Source organism: Leuresthes tenuis, unplaced genomic scaffold, assembly GCF_036924035.1.
Source record: "Leuresthes tenuis unplaced genomic scaffold, fLeuTen1.0.hap1 SCAF_23, whole genome shotgun sequence".
Taxonomy (NCBI): Eukaryota; Metazoa; Chordata; class Actinopteri; order Atheriniformes; family Atherinopsidae; genus Leuresthes; species Leuresthes tenuis.
The window spans coordinates 17,125,064-17,146,433 of record NW_027325377.1 but is presented as its reverse complement, the minus strand read 5'-3'; the positions used below and the strand labels follow the sequence as shown (position 1 = coordinate 17,146,433).

Sequence of the window (21,370 nt, the reverse complement as noted above, 5' to 3'; positions counted from 1 at the left end):
TCTCTTCTCTCGTCTCTGGGTTTGCTCACTGCTCTGGTCCCCGAGATGGATGGTGCTGAGCGCTACGACTGGAAGTGAGTCACTTCGAGGCCCATTGTACAACAGCCAGAAAGAAGGTGGGAGGCAGTGACAGTATTTCATGAGGGGCATTTTCTACTTAGAGAAGAGGACTTAAAATGCTTCGACAGCACGCTGGTCATGCTGTCGCTTTTCCTCACCTCAGCCCAAACACATGGAGGAACACATGAATTAGTTCAACACATAAGCAAACATGAACTGTTCTGCAATTGCCGCAACATTTGGGTTTACATGAAACAAATGAACGAACATACAGGTAAATGTATATAGTGACAGTTTTAGTGCATTATTGAACATATTCCTCTTCCAACCGACAGATGTAATTCGATGTATAGTTGAATAGCACGGATTATTATTCGTGTTACGCCTCCTCTGATAATGACCCTGATATGAGTGAGATATGCTTAAGATGCTTACATGACAGGTGTCGTGTTCCGTCCCTTTGGTTACAATAAAATCATCAAAAGATGTCCTGTAGGCCACAAAGCCTCAGCCCATGAATATTAAGACTGCTGGATCAGTGCGTCTGTCCCCAAGCAGGTCCGAAGGCAGAATCAAACACTCATCCATCCTCAGCCTGCAGTCGCAGGGGGGGAGCACAAAAGGGAAATACTGCGATTCTCGAGCCAGCCTAAAGAATCATTATCTGCATGACCATTCAGTGAAACCCTACTCCAAACAATGATTATCTGATCACAGCTTAGAAGCAGCAAATATATATGGCAGGCCTGTCAAGCTTTGGACATCTCTGAATGTCGTAATATTGTCCATGGAGCTGACACAATTCAAGCCACTCGTATAATTGCCGAGAAGCTCTTTAGTATGTCGTAACAGGGATTTTTGTTCTCTCCTGTAACACCAGACAGGTCTTTCAGGTTTGAAGGTTTTCTCCGGTCTTTAGTTCTCTACACAGAGGAAAACATCCAGCAGGCAGCACAAAACACGGCCATGAACTGGTCATTTAACATAAAAGACAACCTGCCAATTCCATTCGTCTACAAGCTTCTCCATCAAAACGAGACAGAAACATTAATGTTTTTAACCGACTTACTGTTTTAATTCCGTCCATAGAAAGGTCTAAGTCTTTAAATACAACCTCAGACAAACCTTAGAATTAAGAGATGGGCTGCTTTCTTTTTCACACGGCTGTAGATTCAGGGAGAAAACTTGTCAAGTTACTATTTGTTTGCCTGTTTCATCTACTTCTTCAGAGACAAGGCCAGGGTACAGTGCACCTTCCTGTGCTGTCTGCCAAATTGGATACCAAGCACAAAAGAAGAATGAACACACTAAGAGTACTTTGGAGAAATACAGTTGAGACTAGGTCATTTTTCATTCGTCAGGCTGAAAACTAAGCACTGTAGGATCTGGCAGCGTCAACACGTTTATTGGACAGGCAATAAGATGGCCCACGGGCGAGACAGGAGTCCTCAAGAGTCCCAGATTTGCAGTGATGGATTTAGTCCCATGGCACATGATGTAAAGTATTGCTCTTTCTAAATACGAGACCTTCTTTTATTAATTACATTCTGCTCAATGTGTGACTTGGAAAGCAAGCTGCACCCAAACAGCTTACTCCAATGAAATGTCACACCTCTGACTGACCAAGCTCAATTTAGCTAATTTTTTGGCACCGAGGGCTTTACAGTGACAGCACTCCATGAATAAGACAACTTCGACTGCTCCTCGTGGACACAATTAAGAGAGCTGAGGTCCATTTTCACACTCCTATCCACCAGGTTTGATTGTGTGCAGTTTTCATCTAAAAGAAGTTGTCATTTTCAATCATCAGTACATATAGATTCCAGGAATATCCAGCAGACTGTCATGGCAGCCGTGAGCTCCAGTCAAACCGAGCTCTGTTAGAGTAAGATGTCAGTTCTTTCTGCTCTCATTACAAATGATAAGTGAGTTACTAAATTATGCATTTGAATGATGAAAAACACAAACTAAAATGTTATATTTTTAGAGGTGTGTTTTGGTGACCATGACCGGGACATGTCATGGATTTTTTTTTATTTACCACCGTTACTGTGGCAGAAAACAGCAGGGTTTCTGCAAACAGGCGTTGGGTGGAGGTAAGGTGGTTGTGTAATGTTGCCCAATTACGGAGCAAATTTCACACTTCTCCCCTTTCACGTCTGTAGGCCGCATCTGCCGTCAAGCACCGAGCTCGAAGTAACGCTAACCACCCGGCAAATCCACATCTGTGTCCCGCTTTGCCAGTCACCTCCTCCCAGCACCCCCCCCCTTCACTTCACCTGCATCCTCTACACACAAACACACATCATTTGAAGAAGTCAGGGATCATTTGAATGCTGCACTTGTGAGTTGAAGAGGTGTGAATTTAAATCACATTTCCAACGCGCTTGTGTCTCATCTGTCGTGGTAGATTTTCTTAAGAAGTCAACGGAGGGGATTGGGAGAAGACAGGTATGAAGGGGGGGGGAAAGGGGGGAAAAAAAGAAAGCGGCATGAGAATTTAAGAGGAGTCGAGACTTTGACGCAGACGGGGAGTGGAAATGGTTGCCATGGAAACCCCACCCTTGCCTGCAATGAGTCAATGAGTGAGTGAGTAGAGGAAAAAGAGAGCAGAGTAAATGGAGAAGTGAGAGAAAGTGAGCTTTTGAACACAGGTATTTGCCTGATCATCGTCACAAAGAGAAATATGAGAAGACAATGCACAAGCAAACAAATAGCAAATGTGCTTGTTTCTTTTTTGTCTGACCTCCTTGGACGGGTTCACCCGTCTAAAGTTTATTGGCTCCATCACTGAGATGATAAATAACAAACTGGCGAGCCCTGGAGTGCCGTTAGTTCTTTTAGTGTCCTGATTATCGCTGTCATCCATCAGACATCAGGCTGTTAAACAGAAACACAGACAAGTGACAAACTACAGACAGAGAGGAGAGCCAGTGACAAGTGGCTGGCAGGTAATACAATTCAAGTGTGATCTTACAGGTTGCAAAGTGACTTCAATATAAAAGACACCTTGAATGAAAGTAGAAAGCAATTAGCACAGTAAATCTGCTGAAAGGGGAAAGACAGAAAGATAAGATAGAGACAAAATGAGATTCGTACTTCCTGTTAAGATGCAAGACTTCAATACAATCAAATATGGACAGATATATGGACCTGAACTGTCTCATATCTGCACGCCATTAGTATTGCACACAGTTGCCACAACCATTAAAGCAAACTCAGCTCCCCTTCACGTCACAGTCTCTCAACCACTACTTCCTGCTATCCGAGCTTATGTTGTTTGCACATGCAAACAAACAGAGCACGGTAAAATCAAGTTCCCATCAAATCCTCCATTTACATTATGTCTCCGCTTGCAAAATGTTCGCTGAGCTTTACAGCTGAAGGGCTCCATCTCTGTTTTCAAATGGCTTCTTGCATTTTCTACATGTCAGCCAAGCTGAAGCATGACGGAGCGGAATCAATGGTAGCAACAAGGTTTTGGATACTTACTGTAAAAAGAGCCTCTGGTTACATTTCAAAACAAGGGAACCAACCTGAAAAGTAAACTTCATGACAGCATGATGGTTTTGTACTTATAAAGTCAAGATATTATTAAAGCAGAGGTTGCACGATGCTTTCAAATGAACATTTAGTCTCGATGGGACTATTTTCTGTCAGAATTTCAGACTCCCCCCTGATTTCAGTGCCATTGTCACACCTTCTGACATCCGCCTACAAGCTGGACCCCAACCAAGGGATGGTAAAAAAAAAGATACCAACCATGAAATCATTTTCCCGAGGTTATTAAATAATGTCAGACATCATCAAGCTTTTGATAGATGACTCAAACCTAAATGGGATCACACGAAGACACCGTGATGTCGCTTTAAGAGGTCATGTCCAAGTCTCGACGTGTGGATCTACTTTATAAAGGAGCTGATCATCACAAGGTCAAATGCAGGTAAAATGGCGATGAGGCTCTGTATTATTCAAACACTGTCTGGGACACCTCATTTGCTCATCACTAAGTGCTTTTCTGTGTCCACTGAGTAAAAAAAAAAAAACGAGGCGAGGTGGTGAGTGAGAATGGCCGGAAAAAGTTTGGTGAAAATGAGCCAAACAAGGGGCAAAAAGAGAAAAAACTGAGTACACGAAAGACTAAGTGACTTTCCGTTTTTTCATTTCCTTGCAAAAGAGACGTCGCACATATTTATATCTGACTTGGCACACAGGAGAAACATGAGAAGCACTTCAATTTTCTAAAATGTCTGTTGACCTTCTGGTAATCTACTCTAAATGTCTAAACACTCAAAAATGAGCTCAAATGTTTTTTGTTTTTTTTAACCGCTCAGATTTGGAGTCTTTAAATGACTGTGCAAAGTCAGGAGCCAAAAGATCAAAAATCTATTTCTGTAATTGCCGTGCTTTTCAGCTCAATTCTACCTAAATTATTCCACCATACTCGATCAGCACAATGTGGCTTCTAACACACTTTTTTTTTTTTTTTACTCCACCCTCTATCTTCTTCATCAAATCTATGTGGATTACCAGACGATAGGCCTGATTTCACATGAGCTCGGGGCTATTAATGCTCTGACCTTGGACTTCAACCAGGCAATTTGTCTGAGAGCCGGCACAGCCTTAGCTGTCCTCACCGACTCTGTCCAAGCTATACGACTGGTGTGAGTGTCAGTAACTCTCCCACTTTCGGCCCGTCAGCCTCTATCCCTGTGAAAAATATCTTTTCTTTACCGCTGAAAGGTTATGTTTAAATTGCTGCGATGAACTACTTTGCATCTGTCCCTTTCATTTTCATCTCATTGGTCCTTAGGCCCCCTTATATTCATCACTTATCATATTACACAGCAGGCCTCACCATAGTTCTTTTCTTTAATAGTTTAACAGAGGTGTACCAAATAAAGCCCTTTTATGTCAGCGCTTTTATCTGTGTAGAACTGCATGAAAATGACATTTTTTTGTGTTTTTATTTTCTTAAAAATAGCAAATCACACCCAGTATTCTACAGGAACCCCTGGAGGGACTAATCAAACACTGGCCGAGGACAAGACTATTGCTTTTTCCACATCCAAGTGAATTGACATTGGTTGTTCAAAGTCGTCTGACCGCCTGCTGTTCAGCACAGTCAACTTCAGCAGGTTTCCTTGCGAGAAGTTAATAAAAAATATACCGTCCGCGACAGTTAGCAAACATCAGATTCAAAGATGTGCAGCCTATAACCACCGCCGTAAGCCCAGAAGACAAAACAACGCTGATCACACATGCTTTTAAGGGTTACAGCTCACAGCATTTCCTATGAAGTGGTTGTCGCTCCAGTGGAGGGAACAGGGGCACAAAGGAACATGATTTTGTGTTTTAAGTTCGATCTAACTTAGCGGCAGCCCTGCTGGAGGGTACCTAATTGGATTGCCGTTTGCGATTTAAATTGCTAAATGTCATTACCTCCTTCACGCTGGCCCTTCAACACGTTAGCAATATCTGAAGAAATTGTCTTAATAATGACAGCTGATTGGATTTTTCTTGTGAGAATTTGATTTTGCTGTACAGTTGCTGGATGTTATAGCAAACTGAGATACACTGTCAACGAAGGCCAGGACCACATACAGAGAGTTGTGATGTGGTCAGTTTGACAGCTTTATAGCACACTATTTTATGATTATTTTATTTAAGTCATCCATCCATCCATCCATCCATCCATCCATCCATCCATCCATCCATCCATAAAAAGCCAACTTCAGTCATGACTAAGCCTCTTCCTCTCTGTAGCACTGAGGCCCATTGTTGAAGCTTCATTAATACACAAACCTCCCCTCATCTCTCTCTCTCTCCAGTTCATATGCAGTTTATTTACTTATTTAGCTTTCATAGCCTAGGTCCCTATAATCATGCCTCCACTCTCTCACCCCACAATTCCCTTTTATGTTTCTCTCACTCCTATTTGTTCTCCCGTTTGCTGTCCCACTGTCCACAGTTCACCACCTCCTCTATCTTTAATGTCTCACCGACAGCGGCTCAATGAGAGAATGTGAGAGGAAATCATGCTTGTGTTGCAAGCAATCAGCTGGTTTTTGTTTCTGCCGATGTTTCCCCTTCAAACAGGGACACAGAAAAGTGCATCCAGCAAAATCTGCCTGCTTCTGGCCTTGAAGAATGCACCTCCATTAGGGATTCAGGGGAGAGCTGGCCATCAGACAGCTGGGCCTAATGGCACAGCTAGGCTGACACACACTATTCAGATAAGAGCTTGAAAACACACAAAAAGACACGATTTAATATCAAAACCGACTGATTGATGGCAATCAGCATATATTCTGCAAATAAATGGAAAATAGGAATAACAGGAATATAGATTAAACATCAGTTCACTGAAGCCTATAAAAGCACTAGGAGATTTAAAAATCTGATAAAGGCCACACACACTCAAAGGATACAAAACATGGATAAGCATTCAGTTTCAAATGCTACCCTGAGCTAAAAACACCAAGGATCAATAGCTTAAAGCCCTCCAAATCTTATCTTTGATGGTCTACATAACACTCCATTACAACTGTTTGCTCTTGTGAGGCACTTAATGCAGCTAATTAGAGACAGAGCCACAGTCAACACTTGATTTTAAATAGTCGAACTTCCAGACAAGGCTGATTCCAGCTAAACTAGCACTCCCCAGAAGTCAATCGTTTCCCACACAGACAAATATTTAAGACATTGACACCAACAGGAAATGGCAAGCAGGGAAAACACACTCCTAACTTGTGCATGTACCTTACTGTTTTTAAGTTCTAGCATATGAATTTATACATATTCATTACTTTCCAAGAGCTTGTGAAAGCAAACTAGTGGTTATCGACTAGAGTAATACCTCTAGAAAAAAAATAAAATCTCACCTCAGGTTAACTTTTCGCCTATATGCGACTGTTGTCGTCAGTAGATTGGGAAGCTGCTGTAGATATATAAACACTTTACTTAGTTGTAGATGCTGAAAAATCATAGATTCATTTGTCAACTGTGTTGTGTGTCAAGCTAAACATGGATGACAGAGAGCTTGTATTGCAAGCTGTATTTTAAAAATAAAAAAGGGACATTTAGGAAACAGGAAGGCTGGAATGAAAACTTTGGAGTTGAATTGTGGGAATCTGCAGTCTGTCTCCTATAACTCCCTCGATTAATCATATTACAACACACAAGCTGCCGCACAGTGCACCTGAAGCTATTGTCATCCCACGCTTTGCTCCCTGATAATCCAGCCCGTGAAAATAGAAGCAAGTGTTTCACTCGATGAGGTGAGTGAAGGTGGACAAAGGGTGGACAGGTGGTAACAGGGTAACTCACAAGGGACGGTGCGGAGGTAGAGGTTGTCTCGGATGATCTGCTGCAGCTCGTGGTCCACTGAACCCTTCTGGAAGCGCAGATTGAGGTAGTGGCGCAGGTCTTTGTCTATTACGCCCCCTGGAACAACACAGATGTCCGTTATCAGTGATGAAGATCAGGCCGCTAATTGCAAATTAAAATAACTCACATTCATGGCAAATCTCTGTTCCTGTAGGAGTTAAAAAAAAAACAGGAAGATCCTAATCAGGCCTTAATCAGGAATGGGGACAGCCGGATTTGTTTTTTTTACATTATTCAACTTCAAGAGCAAGCAGAGGAAGTACAAAACACAGCAGCAACAAATGACCCAGAATCCCTGAAAAACCACAGTGAACTGTTTGGATTCCCTCAAATCCTCTCAACAAATGAACCCTATTGAATACACTTTGCCCTTTCCGTCAGACTCTGCATCTTTCAAGTACAGCCGTGGATTGGTGGAGGTGTTAATTGGAGTGCTAGCCGGACACGTGCGGAGAGACGTTTACACATAAATCACCGCAGAGTCCTCCCACATCCTCACTCTCTCTCTCTCCTTGCCTTCACCCTCACCTGACGCGCCTCCCCTTCTCCTTTTTCCCCTCCTCTATACGTTTCTCCAGCAATCCTAGTTCTGAGAATGATCTCCCTCATAAAACCAGTAAATCTGGCAGGCTCAGCGGGACAGACAATAAAAATCTTAAAAAAAGTGATAGAGGGATGCCAGAGAAAAAGAGGTGAGGGACAGGAGAGATAGAAGGCAAGAAAGAAGAAATGGGCAAGCTAAAAGGGGCTTAAATTCCACCCCCCATACCCCAACAAATACTCCATCCCCTCTGTTCTCTCCATACATAAAAATCACATTTGAAATGGAGGCAGGTTGGCGATGAAGGGGGGCTGCTCGTGTGGTGTTACTTAAGGGATTCCTCATGATCAACACACTTGTCATCCTTGCTGCTCATCTGCATTTGAGAGGCAGAGAGACAGAAGGAGTTGGTGCAAAGGCTGAGAATTCATTTGTCTAACCTTCAACATCCCCTGTGGGCTCCCAGAGCATGATATGTTGGCGAGCATACGTGTCAACAGATGCAGCCAAACATGCAACTATCCACTCACTCTCAGACAGAAGGTGGGGGCCCACTGTGAGAAATTTAACGAGCAACTCATTATTTCAAGACCAACCTAGTTTTCTAGGTTAGTCTCGAAGTTTTCTGTCATGTTGCTGCCATGAATTATTGAACACGTTCTGACTCCTCTGTTGTGGGTTCCAGAAATTTGCGTGCACACACACACACACACACACAATTACACATGCATGCGTTAATCTTGGACTAATTCAGCATTTCAATATCATCCCCCAAACCTGAATAACAGGGACTGTGTCTCTGTCGAGGATGTGGAGCAGCACAACTAGCCTTTTTTTCTTTTTTTTTTCCTCGAAACATTTGCATAAGAAAAGAAGCCAATGAATCTGCATACTGAAAAGGTGAGCACACTCAAAAATCACACACAAATTAACACACTGAATGGCACCTCTTGCGCAGACGGCAGTTGTGCAGCCAGTGCAGAGTGAGCGTCCTCTTTCCACTGGTGTTGTGATGCAAATAAATCTCCACTGGAAGAAATCTTTTGCCGGATCTTTCCCCACTGGAATCCCCCTTCCCCACAGAAGAGTCCCGTCCCTCAGGTCCTCAACTCCGTCCCCTGTTTGCCCAGTCTAGCTGCTGCCAGCCAGCCTGAGTGGAATCACCTCTCCCTGCACTCCACGGAGGTGAGATGAAACAAGAGAGCGCGGCGGAAAGAGTGGCTGCGATACACTGGGGCAAAGAGAGTGTGTGAGAGAGAGCGGGAAAGAGGAGGGGAAGAAGAGTGTGAGTGAGTGAGTGAGTGTGTGTGTGTGTGTGTTACTGCGAGTGAGGGAGAGCGACCGCTGAAGCACAGCTCTGGCAATGGGGACCTATCACACCGACATCCTTCCTTTCTCTTGGATCCATCTAGATTCCCAGGTCCTGTAACGCCCCCCATCTGCAGCACCGGGTACTACATGTGCTTCTGAAGCCTCTTTTTCCCCTCACACTTCTGCTTGTATGTGGCATCGACATGGTCATGACCTTCTCCTACCATCAGAAAGCACGTGATGAAGCTAAACATCAGGCTTCATCCAGAACTGGTATTGTTTTGTACCGTTTTTCTCCCACAGAGAAATCTTCCTACTAATTAAGTTGCCGTTTGTATACTCTTGGTTTATAAGCGGTCATCATTTTCTCGATTCCGTTCAAGCATCCAGCAGACCTATTCATTTTCTTGCCAATTCTCGGCACTAACATTTACTCTTCTATATTTGTACTAAGATAACTAAGATTCAGACACAGTATTCAGAATTTGTCACATAAAAAGGTCAGAAAAATCAGTTCTTCAAACCCCATTATGACTAAACGCAGACATTAATCTAAAAAGTACTTTTAATAGACTTTTTGAAGGAATGTCTGCATTGAAGTGAAATGGGAAAGTCAAGATGAACTTTTATTAACCTTCTATGTTGACCGTTCGACCAAGATGAGCTCCTTCATATTTTGGATTGAACTGACACGTTGACTTGCATCACCAGTTTCCCTCTTTTCTCCCCTGTCAAAAATCTGACAATTTCACACTTCACCTGTCGTTTTATTTTCCAAATAAATCAGAACCTAACCTGAATACACATCAGCTAAAAGCTCAGAGGCTCTATTTGCGATGTCCGTACTGAATTTGGAAAGAAAGTGTTTAAGGATGCTCCCCATGTTTTTCTGCGTCTCTCATTCATCAAAAAAGTACACTTTTGAACACAGAGCCAGAGTCAGATTAACCTTCATATATGTGAAGTCACGTCCTGTACATTTCTTCCATTTATATTTTCTGCACATATGTCATGTCCTTCTGTTTGCACTGCTGCTGTATGTGATGCACTGTCTCAGCCGTTCCATCTGCTCGCAGATTAATACCACTGCTGCAGCCACGTGGGAGTAAAAGAAACCGAACTGTGAAACTCTGAATAGTGAAACACTTTAGTAACCATTCCCAAAGGAATTTGATCTAATTTAAGATCACCATCCTTGTCATAGGCATTGGTTTACTGTCATATTAGTACTGTTATCTTTGTGTGTCTTGAGAGAAGATAAGCTTAAGTAATAGGCAGCAGTTAGAACAAACACAGGTGGATGGGCTTCTTCTCAATACTGGCAACATGTGTGTTTGTAGACAAAATGATGCACTCGTGTCCAATTCCTGCAACAACTCCACCGGTCTGGACTCAGTCAGGTGTGCTAAGCTGAAGGACGTAATTTAAACAGATGTGACGCTGACTTGTTTTCTCTCAAGGTGGTTTCCCCATCAGCTCCTCCAGCTCTGACAGAGATATTATCATCGTGCATCTTTTACACGACACCAACAGTGGGGAAAGATGAGAGAAGAAGACAAGAAGATACAGCATCTGAGAAAAATCAGCTTGTCGTTTCATGAGCCAATCAGCTGAACAGTCCTAAAGGATATGGCTATTTTCTTCATTCACTGCCATCAGTCTATTATTGCTTTAACCTTGAGAAAGGGCAAGCAAATGGCTTAAAGCCTGCAAGACATTTGAAATCATCTTAGCATGACACACCATAAAAAGGGACTCTTCCCTGCTGTTGAGGAGGCATCTCTGGCAAATTTAGAACCCCAAGCAGGAATCATAACCGACTCCTAAACAGATGGTTGAATAAAATGTTTTGTTTTTTTCAGCAGAACAAGAGAATTCCCTATTGAAGCTCAGCAGGTTTCATGTAAATCTCCTGGGAGACAGAGAGAAAAAAAACAGCCTGTGGAGAGTCCAAAAACAAGAGAGCAGCTGGTTCCCTCGGGGGATAGAGGTGCTACAGTGTAACAGCAAAGCGCCTCATACACAGGCACAAACCAGTCTCGCTTAGAAAGAGAACTTCTCGAAGTCACTGCAGGATATGAATGAGGGGAGAGGTGGAGCTCTTCGGAGCAGTCCAAACACACACGATTTACGCTGTTCCAGCTCATTTAAATAGCTGAAAGCAAACAGCGTACGTAGAGAACTGTGGTTCAATGAGGTTTGTTTGCATCTGAAACAGTTCATATACGTGTCTCCAAATCATCATTGTTAATGTGAAAAGTCTTTGTAAAGAGGTGTGCAACGCGTTCTGGTTGCGCCGCATTACATTTCACGACAAAGGGCGTCATTTGTCTAAATTCTCAGTCTGAGCTACTTTATGCATGTCAGGGGTATGCAGTGTGTTTTTATATATCCATGGTCGTCTATAATTCAGAAGCTGACATTCAAACTGTTAGTGCCGTCATTACACAATATGAATTGCTGGCTGTCATCATTTACAGCCTTACAGCAAGTTCCTGTTTCCTGGTCTTAATCTTGGCTGTGGTTTGCGTGTTCTCCCTGTGGCAGTATGGGTTCTCCGCTGGTACTGTTCAAAAACATGCATGATAGGTTGTCTGTTGATTCTAAATTGACCACAGAGGTGAGTGGGAGCCTGCATGGTTGCTTGTCTCTCTGTTGGCCAAATGCACCTGGCATGGGCTCCAGCCCCCTGCCATCCTGAAATGGATGAAGCGGGAATGGAAAACAAATGAATGAGTGGAAGCAGTAACCCTTTCCAGCATGCACACTGGGAGTTAATGCCTGAAAGATTCGAATGATTTATTAACACAATGTCTCACCCGCTGATCCTCAGGAGCTTTTACGAGGGGGCTGTGTGCAAAATCTATGCAAAAAGTCCAGAGCCAATACTGCACACACTTACGTTCACACAAGCCAGCCTTCTGGAACGTATCTGGAATATTGCAACTCAAAACAGCTCCTCTGGAACCTACTTTAGATGTCTTCATCTCTGTCTGGGGACAAAATGGAACAAAATTCACGGCCGATTTCAGTTTAGGAGAATTGGAGGCACCAAAAAAACTACATCTGTCCTTATTCATAACACAATAAAGCTCTGGTGTGTTAATAACAGCAGAGGTGTGACGCAAACAAATGCACACAAGGCACTCAAGCTCTGCCAAATGATCAGATCTGCGTGACGCCCAAAGAGAACATCTGATGAGGTTCTTTTGACTTATTTTTTCATCATTTAACGTGAGTAAACACAAGAGCTCTATGTTAAATAACGGATGCAATTATGGCACACACCAAATGCTGAACCAAGACTTAGGCAACCCTGTGGCAGTTGAGTCACATGTCTGAAATCTTTCTACTCTTTCAGAAAACTCTAGCATGGAGTATGTTCTCACAGTCAGGCGGCTCGGGGCATTGTCATCAGAGCATGGCTGACAATATTCATCACACACGCTTCGAGGGCATCCGTCTGCATATGTAGCGTTACCACACTGTGTGTGCAAGTGTGTGTATTAAAGTCAGCAAGCTCCAGCAAACAGCTGTTTTCATAATCAAAATAATCAGATTGGAATGGGCTTAGAAACCTTGTCAGCAGACTCTGTGATGAAAGTGCTGGAATCTATGAACACCAACTGGCATTTGGAGGGAGTTAACATGCACACAAAGACTGAAACTGATGTGGGACATTTTTGCTCCTACAACTACCACAGTAGTGGAAGATTAATACTTTAAAACATAACACATGCCAGTCTCATTACACCTCCCTTGAGTTGTGCCCATAGTGAAAGATCGGCAAATTTCAAGAGCCAATTAAATTACTTTTAGATTAAAAGGCAATTAATGGAAAATATACTGTAGTTTAGAGGCAAGTTGCACAGGATTTAAGTAAGTGGGATACAAGTTCAAAACTCTGGGGATTTGAGACTTAAGTCATTAAGAAAGACAAAAAACCAAAACTGATGACATTTATTTCAGCAAATCTCCAAAAAACAAACAAATAAAAATGTTAAACTGTATATTGATGTCATTATAAAAAGAAAGCATTTAGCAGCTTTGGAAGTTTTGGGACCACTGGGGACACCGAGGTTTAAGAAGTCCAGTTTTTTTTAGTTGAGGCGCTCATTTCTCATGAAGAGGACACGAGTGGATGGAAAGATTAAAACCAAACCATAAAACAGTTTCTTCTAATAACAAAACAGATTTATTTGTCGAGCCCCGTTTGCAATTTGTTACCGTTTTGGGAGAAAAGGTCAATTGGTGGCATCCTGTTGAAAGCAGCATCAGATACAAATAAATCACTCTGAATGAGCTGTCAGAGAATTTTGAGTTGGTGCTTTGGAAGTATCTCTTAAATTCAGCGTTTTGTCGTCACGGAAACAAAACAAACTTTCAATTCCTTTTTTTTTTTTCTTCTTCTCCCTCATAAAATATTAACAACGTAAAGCAATCTTTCGATAGACTGTGCTCATTTTCAGAAATCAGAGGCCACCAGCATGTGATACACCCCCACACGGAGTCTGCAGGTCCCACAGGTGATTACATACTGCACCTTCCTTCTGTTGCTTTAGGCTGACCAGCTCCAACTCACCCGTCACCGTGGAAGATTCACTCAGCCCACCAGCTGCCTTCTTATGTGTGAGCATGTGAGTGTTTGTAATGTGCAGCATCTGTCTCCTGGCAGGACAGGCCTGCTCTATTTTAACCCGGAATGGGACGCTGATAGTGCTGCTGGAACGGAAATGGAATGCGTCCTTCACGTGCCCATCGTGCACTGGACTGATGAGGAACAGCATGGCGGAGCAGACTGGTACCTCACAACACTGAAGCTACCATGAGAACAGACATGTGGCACCGTTTAATCCTTGCAAAATGGGATCTTGCTAGCATCACGACGGTGAACTAAAAAGTTGGCTGAACTTCATTTGAACCTGGTTGGGGGTGGGGAGGTGTTTGCGATCATACAAGGTGCCCCGCCTCTGCTGAACAAATTGTTTGCATGCATGAATGCTAACTGGGCGAAAACCAGCTGCGATTTGTATGCAGGCCACAGAACTAGATGAACACTGACAATCAACCTGTTGTAGTATTAATGAGTGAAATCACAGAGGGACTTTACATTTTAAAAAGACATTGTCTGAGTATTCTGTTTATGTTTCTACATAAAAAGTGTTAATGATATTCAGCTGCAGCTCTGGTACGCATGGATACACTGACAGTGCCTAAATTCCGCAGGGTCTCGTCATCTTTATTAATTTCTTATTTATGCTCTGAATATCTGCTTGGCAGAAATTCTCTAAATAGTACACATCCCCCCAGTCTGCCACCGTTCATCCTTTAAATCACTCAAAGGTGAAAAACAGATATATATGCTCTATATAATGGCGAAGCTTGGTATCCCACTTCAGTGGTCCATCAGAAAGCTTCTAACTATAAGGTGAAGCAAAGCAAACCGATGTGTGCCAAAGGTTAGGCAGTGTACAGAGGCTGTATATGAATGTTAAACGATGTCTTGACCGCTCACTGGCCTCCACGGCACCGTCATCATAAATCAGCTGAACCATAAAACGGGTGACACCACTTTCTGTCCCAGCACTAAATTCAATTTGAGCCTCTTTACCTCCGAATCCCTCCTTTTCACAAGCAAACAAGCCATATTTGTCAGCTACAGCTGACCAGACATCTATATTGTCTCTCCTGGCTACGCAGGCTGAGCTATATTTGGCTCCCCGCATTGATTTCACTGGCAGGTTCAACCTAAAAGCCACTCGCTGTTGCAGAGGGCTCAAGCGTTTGGTTATGCCACCACGTAAATCTCTGAATCTCAAGGCTGCACTATGACCAGTCCACTCTCCTCAGCACCGTACAGCCCCAATTGTGTTTTTATTATCTAAGAAGAGCATTAACCTCAGTTTAGAGTCACGGTGGGCTTCTTCCTGGTCAGGAAAATGTGAATCCTCTGTGGTTCTGATATTGAATTCCTGGATCCGCTCCCTGCTGTATCACTCAGAGTTGCATCAGGCCAGCTAACATCTAACGGAAAACATGACTGCGGTGTGACCAGCCAATAATATATTAAACAGAAAAGAACTTCAAAAACACTCACTGTGCGAACACAATTGTGTAAGGCCTTTCAATCGTCTCTTCTTCCTCCTTTTCTTTCACTTCCGTTCCCTTTGTTTCTCCTGCCCTTTTCACCATCTTCTCTCCTTCGAGTGATTTCTCTTGCTACCTCTCTTTTTGTCCCTTCTCATCTTTTTCCTGGTTTCTATATTTGTCAAAGAAAACACAGTGATCTTTAAATAGTGGTGTTTATTTATGCATGTGTCGCTTCAGCAGTTTCAAGAAGCAACTGCAGAGTCTTTGCCTGATTAAGCCGATTAAATTTTGTTTAAAAGGACTGATTACACAGAATGGCACGGTGCGACGCTTTCTGATGCTGTGATGCTGTTCATCTCAGCAAAAACACATCTGTCGAAATAATCATCATTGAGTTTGGTGAATTCCAATGAAAGGAATTTTTGCTGATGACAACAGCGAACCATGTTACATTTAAAGACCTTAACTAAGAATCAGAGTCCGAAACGGAGGAACTGAACCGGCTTGTTTGCCCCCCTTGCAGCACCTGCTCTTATATTCAGTTGAACAGTTCATCCATTTAACAATTTAGTGAACACGATGTCCAAATTTAGGCTGCTGACCACTCACAAAACCATCTGAAAGTGTGAACAGTACTTTGAGGAAAGGAAGAGAACCGAAGAATCCAAAGTGAACAAAACTGTCACAGCCAGCAGTGGCCACTGCATAACCCAAAAATAGATACTATAAGCCCTTTACCGCTTATACGGCACCACTGCCAAAACAAGGACCTTGCAGAAACTTTGCTGATGATACCAAGTGAGCTAGTCCTGGAAACTGGCCCATTTCCAAGGGTAAAACAGGAATGACGCACCTTCCTGTCTTTATCTGAACAGAACAAAATCATTTTAAAAAACAGGTGAGAGGGAGGATGTTTTATCTCCACCGTCTCATTATAATTTGTTTTGTGCATTTAGGTTGTAGTTAACTTTTTCTTCTGTAAAGATTTTCTTCAACCCACACACAGCCTGTTATTCCAGATGTCTCCTCATCTGCTGCTTGTAGCTATTAATATACAAAGCCAGTGAGAAGAGTTATATTAGTAGACAATGTTACATGATAAATCTTAGGCTTCAAATGGATCCTGTGAGTGATATTGAGCCAACAATCCTGATTTCAGCAATTAGCCCCAAAAAGGTGGATGGGAACAGCTTTTTTGATCAGTTCAGCGACGGATGCCGGTTCCGCAGAACCCCAAAAACTGCTGAAAGTTATTTTACAAAGCAGATTCTGTGAAAACTAGAGTCCACCTTCAGTCATGTAATGATGCATACAGTTTATTTCTGGCTTCATATAGACACCGGCACAGTTTCAACACAGTCCTGATGGAAAATGACGATTTTAAGGGGAAGCAGTGCAAACAGAGCATGGACACTGAAACTGCTGCTAAGTGACATCCAGCAGTGTGTGAAATACTCTCACCTTGGCAGCTGGTCTCACAGTTTGAGGATACAAAAAAAAAAAGAACAGTCCGAGACTGTGGCTCCCAAACGTGCACGGTGTTAAAAGGTTAAAAGGGAGCGCTTGACAATTAAATTACCTCCACAACTAAATTAATTCTATCACAGTACCGCACAGGAGCAAGAGACCCCAGTGATGGGAATCAAAGAAATCACAAAAGTGTTGTCCCATGATAAGCCTATTCAAGTCTGGGATTTGAAGAATGGACTTTGATATCTTATTGTGATTATCAAGTAAAATCACACAGTGAAAGGCTCTTTGCTGTTTTAGCCATCCATTCTATCAATTATAACTGGAGTGCAAAAGTTAAATGCTACGAACTCCAGCAGTTACAATGAGCTGTCAGCATTAACATCGCTCAAATATTACACACACACACACACACACTTCAGCTCAGACCTAATGATCCTACCACAGTTCTGTATAAAGTTTTCCTTTGCATCAAGGCACTATCAAATAAAACAATCAAATAAACAGGTTAAGGTTCTAGCTTGTTTCATCTGACCGTGCTGCTTAAAAATGTAGTAGGCGGAAACATTTTTTTAAGCTGGAAAATAGATCAATAATCACCCTGTAGCAATGTGTAATCCAACTGGTCTGACAGGACAACTACACCACCACATCTCCGCTGGGCTCCCCTTCAGCCGACATCACTGTGACGGGTGTCCAATCATAGCATGCTAAAGAAGAAATCCTCTCAGCGATGAAGACAACTCGGCGATAACACTGGACTGGAGCTGGATTTTGAACTGGTTTGTTGCAAGCTAATAGCAACAATGAGTGAGGGCTGGAGCCTATCACAGCTGGCTTTGGGACGAGAGGGAGGGAACATCCTGGACAGGTCACCAGTCCTTTGTGGGACCAACACAGAAACAAACAACCACACAATCTCACACTTGCTTCTACAGAATTTAGAATCAACATGAGAGAGAAACCAGAGTACCTGGAGAGAACCCACCTATAAAGACCTGAAGAATTGGGATTTACTTTAATCTTTGCAGGCTTTTATTTGACTAAGAACCTCTGATTGTCCCTGGATGATGAGTGAGTCAGGGCAACTGCATCAAAGTTGCATAAAACAGGACTTATTGGTATTAATGAGTCACTAGGTAATAGCCAAGCTGTAATGACTGCCTCTGAATTGTCACTGATACAGCACAGTTCTCATTACACCTTGCTGGGGCAGGTTTAATTGAACAAACCCAATCAGAGCCCAGGAGCATCGGTCTGCTGATCTCGGCAGCGCTGGTAATAGATGCTGATGGAAGAAAGATTAAAAATGTTGCTTCCGAATCACACTTTGCATATCCCACATCGCCCGCTATGTTTATTTGTGCTGGCAAAGATGAATTACAGAAAATGATAAGGCGGCCGTGTAAGCGGCTCATGTAGCTTTCTGAGAGCAAACAGAGCTGGGACGATATTCTGTGTAAATGTTTCTTTAGCAAGTGTAATGGGGGAAAGTAGCGTGTGTGCAAAGTGAGTTGTTGAATATGCAGTTCAATTATGTTTTAATGAGCTGTGACAATGTGAGGCTCAGGGGGGAAATGTCAGTGAAATATTTGTTGGAAACTGAATTTCAAATGGGGCGAACGGCAGGAGGGCTTTGCAGACTCACAGGGAGATGTCTGATTTCAGACACACAAACTACCATCAAACGCATCTTTCTCTCCATACCAGCACACTGAGGTTTAAAGCCATTCACTGGCTCTTTCTCACTGACGTACGGGAAAGCTTGCCCACAGAGATAATGTTGCTTCAACAACTGCCAGCAAGAACTTGCACTGTCAAAATAGCCACTACATACAGCCAATCATGACACACTTCAAAGGCCCACTCGCCCGATTGCATTTGGCAGCCTGACTCCAGATCAGATCTTTCTGGGCAAAGTGGAGGACAGCTTTTGAGTTAACATCTCCCAGCAGAACGGCTTTTGTGGACAAACCAACACACAGCAGGAAGACCGAGGTGCACCAGAGAGTTCGCTCAAGACGAACGTTCGAGGACAAGCTGGGAACAGCTAACACGACTCTGTACCCTCTGGATAAGAACATTTGGTGAGCAGTGCTGAGTCGAAGCTGAGAAGTGAGCGCAGATCATGTGAGGTAGTATAACTGCAAGAGCAACGCTTGTCAGGTCAGATCTCAGTAGGATTTCAACATGAATCCGTCTGAAGCTCTTCATCGCAGTACAGGGAGCACTCAACAAGCAGTTGATGTGGTGCGCAGAGGAAGTTTAGGGAGGGAAATGCGTTCTGAAGCCTGACTGCCTACAGTGTTTTATTAAGCGTAAGAGTATCTGGGACAAGATCCTGAGCGAAAGGTCATCTGTATACTTAGAGGAAGACATGGAAATCGGCTGCTCTACATTTGCATAGGAATGAACTACGCTCAGTTTGGGTTTTAACTTGGCTCGAGATTACATCTGACCTCACTTTTACACAGTTCTAATGAAATAAGCTATAAGAATTTAAAGCGGAACTTTTCATTTCAACACCGCGGATCTCCTCAGCTCTTTGAAAAACAGTCAAAGGTCTCAAAAATGCTAAAAATCTACAGAGGTTCGCAAGCGTGAGCTTTTAACTCACTCTCATCAGTTTTGTGAGCTTCCACCTGGCACAAAACACAGGGAAACAGATTCAGCACCTTTTATTGACATATTTTAGATTAGTCGTTTATTAATCAGGCTACTAATCACTGCAGCTAGAATGTTAAAGATGGAGGAAGTAAGTAACTGTCTCTGAGATGAGCTCTTTAAAGTTTCTCAGGATACTTTTTTCTTTCATCCGTATAGTACACTGAGAGTAAATCTGCTTCATCCAGGTCAGCTGCCCAGCTCAGCCAAAACAGTGCAGCCAGTCAACCATCACAAATTCGCTCATGTTGCCTCCCTGTAAAACAGCCACATAACAGGCTACCAATAATTGGATTAAAGCACTGATTTTGACTCTGGCTTATGCATTAAAAAACTGCAGCCGATAAATCAGAGACACTTCCAGTTTCACTCCGATAAGGACAGCAGACTAACAGCTCTGAGTTTTCTCCAGCAACCAAACCCATCCCTTTGTGTCTCATCATGGAACTTCCCTCGACTATTTCTCCGTTATCCGTCTCTGTAAATTGTTTCATTACCGCCTCTAGCCTGACAGTTATATTAATTCCATTACAGATACTTGACATGTTTCTCAACAGCCCTTTAAAATTGTGAGATCTGATGGAGTTGCATAGTCTGATTTTCTGAATTTCATTATCCAGCCCACTTCTGACATCTAATCACTTTGGATATTTATGCACTTTGATGTTTTCAATATCTATTTTCAATCCCAAATATTGTTATAGTGCAGATATGAGAACTCTAAGACTTTGAGTTTAACTTGTAGACTGGTTTTGTAGAATCCAAGAGAAAATAAGCAACTGACCAACCACTTCATCAGCTCAAGCATTTAAACTCCGAGTGTGGAAATGATGCGTTACCCCCTGAAATAGAGTGCAAGTAACTAAAGAAAACCCACTTTTAAACAGGACAGTGTCGGGCGGTCGACTTTCCCCGCAACAATGCCTGCACAAAGCATCTCATTGATTTTTCTGCATGCGAGGTTAATTACAAATCTCAAAATGGTGAACACAGAGCATTTGCAAGCAGGTACTGATAAGACCGATTACCACTGTGTGTAAGTGCAGAGGGCAAAAATGCATGAGAAGCTTTTCATCCTATTAACTTTTGACCCATTTCAGTTCCACATAAAAAGACTGGCACAGGAAACTGACCTCAGTTTGAAGGGCTACAACAGAGCAGCCGATGGAGAGTTTTTCCACTACTGATCTATACTGTCTATTTACTGACTAGGGCTCCCTTAAGTGCTTGATTTTGTTCAAGTGGAGGAGGGCTTTTTGGGCAAACAGCACTTGACATAAAGGCTTTCGTGACTTCAAGGGCGCAATAGAATAGAGAGGGCCTCTCCGTGGAGCTGCTTTGAAAGCTTCTTCAGTGTTCTCAATCTCAGCACATGCCACACACAGCATAACGCAGACAGATGGGCTCTGAAAATGAAGACATCGTGAAGGCTAGATAAATATTGCAGAAACACGGCATGTGAATGTTAAATGTATAACTGCAACTGCTACGAGCATTATGGAGAATATTTCTATGAAATAGTGTCACCAGACTGCGAGTGACTGAACCATTTGTTCATGTTTCTCCAATAATAAAATAAATGGAAGAATGTTATCATTTTAGATCCATTTTCAGGATGTGTTCACTGTGTCAAACATTTCTGTTAATTCTGAAACTGAAACGGATGTTGTGCAAAGGTTTTTGTCTTTATTTATAGAAGAAAAAATTCCACCATAAAACGATGCAGAAAGCCCCGACAAACCTAATCATTTAATGCTCATTATAAATGTGGGAAAAGTCTTTGGATTTTTCCAGGATTGAGCTCATAGAAAAAAAGGCAATGGGCCGTTTAAAATATTCAAGATT

General features: G+C 42.6%; 1 protein-coding gene across 3 annotated transcripts in view; it reads right to left on the bottom strand.

Annotated features, from left to right (window-relative positions):
• magi2a (membrane associated guanylate kinase, WW and PDZ domain containing 2a) overlaps positions 1 to 21,370 on the bottom strand; it is a 181,829-nt gene that overhangs the window by 122,958 nt on the left and 37,501 nt on the right. For 2 of the 3 annotated variants that reach the window (XM_072377463.1, XM_072377464.1), the window contains exon 2: positions 7,390 to 7,506. In XM_072377463.1, the coding sequence (XP_072233564.1) occupies positions 7,390 to 7,506 (117 nt within the window). Of the gene's footprint in view, positions 1 to 7,389; positions 7,507 to 8,937; positions 9,260 to 21,370 lie in introns of those variants that run through there. The other variant, XM_072377465.1, reaches the window with a different exon arrangement.